The sequence below is a fragment of the Arachis hypogaea genome, chromosome 4, assembly GCF_003086295.3.
Source record: "Arachis hypogaea cultivar Tifrunner chromosome 4, arahy.Tifrunner.gnm2.J5K5, whole genome shotgun sequence".
NCBI lineage: Eukaryota > Viridiplantae > Streptophyta > Magnoliopsida > Fabales > Fabaceae > Arachis > Arachis hypogaea.
In genome coordinates this window covers 62767117-62772756 of record NC_092039.1, presented here as the reverse complement: position 1 = coordinate 62772756, position 5640 = coordinate 62767117, and the positions used below count along the sequence as shown (strand labels likewise).

Genomic DNA, 5640 nt, shown 5'->3' with positions numbered 1-5640 from the left:
GCATTCAAATGAACTCAATTAAACTAAGAGATGAACCGAATTATTTATCAGAACCAATAAACTAACAACACGGTTTCATTCGATTCCCTAGTTACGGAAAAAAACAAGAAAAATGAAATCAGAGAAATTAGATCTACTAAATGAATGAACTCGATCCACTAAACCTAATATTGAATTAGTATAAATGCGAGATTTTTGAGAAATTAACTGAACATAATAACAATAGTTTTCTCAATACCTTACAGAATCTTTATTCTTGTTTTGTGTGTTTTTTGTTGATGAATTCAAACACACCACCAAATTTTGCAATAGTTTCGCAGAAAATTTAAAAGATTTTGAGAGAAATTTGAAATTACTTTGTTGCAGTTTTGAGTTTGAAGAACGAACCATTTTTCCTAATAGAGCGTGAATTGAAGTGATAACATTTGGAGTTTTCAGGCGCCTGTAACCACTCTCTTTAATGAGAGTAGGTTTTTTTTTTGTGTTAAGCCTATTTTAATTGGACTTGAATGCAAAAAGACCTGAATATATAGCCCAATTGTATTTCTATTATGCTTTAACTTCTTTACTAATTGGTTTATAATTAAAAAAAAATTGAATCTCTAGTAAAATAGTATAACAATATTTCATAAATAAAAAAAGTTAGTAAAAATATTTGTATATATTTATATATATTATTTTACATATATTTATCACTAAATAATTAGCAACACAATAATAAGATATTTCATAATAAAATAATTAAAATTTAAACTTTTTTAAAACAACAGATATATATTTCTATATTATATTTAATTGGTAGTTCTTTTTTAATATTAGAATCGTTGAATGAGCATTGAATAATTGATTTGAGTATAATCCATGGTGAGCTTTCATTTAAAGTTTAAAAAGATGGTTATAATTTATATCAAAGACACGTGTCGTGTGGTGTTAAAGCACCTAGCCTCTCTCTCCCTCCTTACAGATGACAATAAACCAAACGCGCTCCCTACATATATACAAAGAACCCAGCAGCAAGCAAGGACGTAGTGTCCGGCCAAGCAGACACAGTTGTTTCATTTCTCGTCCTTCAAATGGCGGAGCTCTCTGCGGACCCACCACCTAAGCGCCTCCATAATCTTTTCCCTGTGGCTGAAACCGCCGCAAATGCTACAGCCACTGACAGAATCAGTGAGCTCCCCGACGCCCTCCTCATCCAAATCCTCTCCCTCCTTCCAACCAAGCAGTCCGTCGTCACCGGCTCCCTTTCGAAACGCTGGCGCCCGCTCTGGGCCTCTGTCCCTATCCTTGACTTCACTGACGGCATCGCGGGGACCGTCGACCGGCCCGAAAGGAATGAATCAAAATCCCGCGAGACCAGCGGGTTCTCGGAGTTCGTCTACGCCGTGCTCCTGCTGCACGAGGCCCGGTCAATTACCCGGTTCCGCCTGCGGTGCTCCCACTGGAGCTGCTCTCAGCGTGACATAGCCACGTGGCTGAGCCAGGCTGCCCGGCGAGGTGTCGAGCAGCTCGAGCTCAGCCTGTCACTGTCGCGCTACGTGGCTCTCCCGCGGAAGCTCTTCAATTTCGAAACCGTTGTGGAAATGAAGCTCGACGGCGTGTTCTTGAACGCGCTGGCGGGCTTCTCTGTGTCTCTCCCTTCGCTGAAGGTGCTGCACGTTGGGGATAGGGTTTTGTTTGGGTGCCATGATTACGTGGTGAAGCTTCTCGCTGGATGCCCTGTTCTTGAAAAATTGGTATTGGAATCAACCTACAGTGATGCATGTGGAGGACCCGTGTGTGCTCAGGGGATGTTTGATTTGAATTTGAATCGTTTGGTGAAGGCTAGGATTGGGTTCTCTTGGTACAAGACCTGCACCAAGTCTATATTCTTGATCATCAATTCCCTCTCCAATGTTCGATGCCTTTCTATTTTGTCCTCAACGGTTGAGGTATGATGCTTCTCTATCAGTTTTTGGTTTCTGAACTTGGATTTCTTTAAGTTAAATTAAGTCTGTTCAGGTTAAAACAGTAACTCTTGTGGTCTAGATAGGCTATTTGAACTTTGATTATTTCAGAATGTTGAAGTTCAGTTTTATGTCATGTGTGGGGCTTTGGGGTGACTGTTGAAAAATCACCTGAAATGATATGAAGTTAATTGAAGTTATGACTTTCTAGATGAAAATGGCATGATGTTGCATTGAATTCAGTATCTTGTTTTGAATTTATTGCACAATTTACAAAGTTTTGAATAGCAAAATGTGGTTTATGGCTGCCATCCCTGTTAAGGTTATGGCAATGGCTGGCCAGCAATCAAAAGCTGTTACTCTTGCCTATTTGTAACATGGCATTTTATTGAATTTACTCTTTATATTGGGCATGTTGTGGAAGTAAGAAATTAGATAATAGCCAAATCTGGTTACATGTTTGTCGTGATATAGTTAATGTTAGTTAATGGCTCAATGTGGCCGGGCATGCATTCTGGCATATTTGATGCTAGAATGTGGTGTGCGGTGGTCACTCTTGAAAAATGCCATGGAATTATCTTAGATTGCAGAGCTGCTGTGGCACCAAAGGATGACCACAACTTAAAACCCAAATGACTTGCACTGACTGATGAGCTAGAAAATAGGGGAAAAAGAATCACAAAAAAGGGAGGACAGGTGCACAGGTAACTGTCTCATAAGTCTTTGAGGGACTACATCTTATCAAGCATGCGAAGCATCTAATGGAAAGGTCTGGGATGATGATGCATGTGATGATACATGAAAGTGAATTCCAATCCTTAAATTAGTTTGCTCCTTTGTGGGCTTTGGAGGATGTAAAATTCCTTTATTAGTGCAGCTCATTTGATGAAAGATAGATTTTGGTTAGGTTAAAATTATAAAATTTGGCTTCATAAGTTTGTTTAGATGTTTAGGGTGTAGAGTGACTTAAAGTTCCCTCACAGTGCACAGCTCATTTCGTGAAGGTTGGTCCTGATGAGGCTAAAACACGAAATTTGGCTCCCTGAACAATCTTTGGGATGTCGCCTTCCACTGTGGCATCTTCTGTCAATATTAAAGCACATGCCAAGAGCTAATCCCTTCACTGAGCTGCTATAGCTGCTGCTTTGATCAGGTTTAGGAAGTTAAACAAATATTCTATGCTTTATTGAGTTTAACCATCAAGTGGTTTCTTGAGAGAGAATTCCAACGCAAGATTTGGTTATTTGATATAATATAATTTGTTTTTGTGAGAGAAGCTAAGATCTTGACGTATAGTTACAATGAAATTGAAGTAGAAGTTAATGATTTGTCCTGTTAACAAAATTGTAAACTAGTCAATTACCTTCACTAACAGTTGGTTTCCATTGTTACTCATCTGTTTCTTTTGTATTTATTCCTCATTGAAATGTATTATTTCATGATGATATTACTTTCTTCATGCAGTGTCTAAAGGATTCTAGTGCAAGTGATATTCCAGTGTTCAACAATTTAGTTCAGTTGGAAATTTCATTTGGAAATTATTCTTGGGATTTGTTAACATACTTGCTTCAGCATTCCCAAAAGCTTGAAGTTCTTACCATCTACAAGGTTTGCCGAGTTGAACATCAAATTTTATTTCATCTGTTATTCTCTTGATCTTTACAGATTGCATCTGCTATTATTGCAGGAATCACAAAAACATGCAAATGGGCAAGAACCAGCTTGGAACCTTCCACTGGTTGTTCCTGAATGCGTCTTATCGCATCTCAAAGCATTCTGGCTTATGGAGTTTCAAGGATTGGATTGTGAGATGGGCTTTCTCAGGTATGTTATGCAAAATGCAAGAGTATTGGAGACAATGAAAATCAGTATGGCAAGCTCGTTAGATCCACAGACAAAACTCCAAATTCGCAGTTCTGTAACTGCGCTTCAACTGAACTTTCAAAGCTGTCAAATTACATTCCATTGAACATGATGTCAGAGAAGGTATGTTCTGTCGTAGTTTCATTTTGATGCCCATATAATAAAAAATATTAAAAGTGTTTATTGTGATCTCTATTTGGTACCTTGAATTTGACCTAAAATTGGTACAAATAGAAGCTTTTTGTACAATTGAAAGAATCTGAGAGTTTTTTTATTCTTCCCTTCCTCAACCTTTTTGTTAACAACTTACAAAATCCTTTTTCTGGTGTTTAACAATTTCTTTTATTATGTTTATTGTTTAAATTTGCCATTTAATTTATATTGTAGAGCACTTTATATTTGTAGAAGATACATTACCTGTATCTATGTTTACCTCCGGGTAATTCAGAATGCCTTCATTTTAATGTACTCTTTTACCTGGCATAAAAAGAAACTGGCCTAATGAATGCTTTTTTCGAAGCAGGAAATGCTAGTAGCAGTTTCTAGTGCAGAAACAGTTATCATGTAGAGATGTCACACAACAAATTCGTGTCAGAAGTTTTAGGGAGTCAATTTTGGTATGGACTGTATTGTTTTTCAGGAGCTTTTGTTTGTAAGAAATATTCTGAAGTCTTTCTTGTGTTGTTGTGAATAGCAATATGTAGGCAAGAAAACACTTGGCTGAAGAGAAGTTCCCCTGATGTAGTTTAGGGAAAGATATATAACTTGCTGGTTTTTATTTGTATTGTGTAAATTAGCCACCCTTTCAGAACTAATTGGTGTAATCCACAATTGCATAGGGCTTAGCCTCTACAAAAATTGATCCTGGGATGTAAACTCATAAGGTTATCTATTTATTTATGGTATTTATTATTGTAATGGTGGTGAATGAAACTGAATCTTCCTTGATTGGAAAGTATCAGCATTGTTTACATTAATGAATTTTGGTATTTTACATGAAATAAGTTTTGTAATGCACTCCGTGCGATGAGAAAATTCATAAAAGTAGGTCGGTCTTGTGAACTGGTTTGTGGTTCTCAAGGCATGCTTTTAAGAGTATATCGTTTAAAGGATTTATTCTAGATGTAAAACTTTCCAAATTGACATATTAGATGACCCTTTTAACAGGAGAACTAGATCTCTGGTCTAGATCTCTTGAATTGCTTTTAATGAGTACGGATAACTATAATGTTCAGTCTAGCCAAATAAATACGTATTAAGTTAAAGACATCAAGTTACTGCAATTTGCAGCAAGGTAAGACCGTAAAAGCTAGTTTGCTATTTGAACCCTGGATTTCACACTTTAGCAACAATAACAGCATAATTTTATCCCACAACTTGGGATTCGCCTCAGGTTGGAGTTAGTTATATGTATTAAATGATATCATTATATTTTGTCAAAAAAACAATGTTTCTATTTAGCTCATTGATTGTCATATCTCTTTTGAGAAGCTTATTTAGATTTTTCTCAAGCTTTTTATGGATGCTGTTATTTCACCACCACCGTTAATTTAAGTATTTAACAACCAACAACTACATGGTATTTTGTAGTTGTCTACAGCATACTACAAAATACAAAGAGTAAAAGTTCATTGTGTCCTTCGTTTAATTGAAGAAAGGCGCAGTTTTTAAAGAAAGTCCATTGAATCCCATTTTTTTCATGTTTCTCTTTTGTGTTGGCACTCTCCCATAATGTATTCCTGCCATCCCACCGAATTCTGTCACTCCACCAGTCCCTCAAATCGATAGCCAATTCAGGGAGTACAGTGAGTAGAGAGTAGCCCGACAATAA

At 36.9% G+C, this 5640-nt stretch overlaps 1 protein-coding gene across 1 annotated transcript; it reads left to right on the top strand.

Moving 5' to 3' along the window:
• Positions 1-862: 862 nt before the first annotated feature.
• Positions 863-4810, top strand: LOC112796794 (putative FBD-associated F-box protein At5g56440). Its single transcript, XM_025839405.3, has 4 exons — positions 863-1931; positions 3411-3554; positions 3634-3932; positions 4333-4810. Exons 1-3 carry the CDS (start codon positions 1074-1076, stop codon positions 3913-3915), a joined length of 1284 nt encoding a protein of 427 aa, XP_025695190.1. The 5' UTR covers positions 863-1073; the 3' UTR covers positions 3916-3932; positions 4333-4810.
• The last annotated feature ends 830 nt before the right edge of the window (positions 4811-5640 follow it).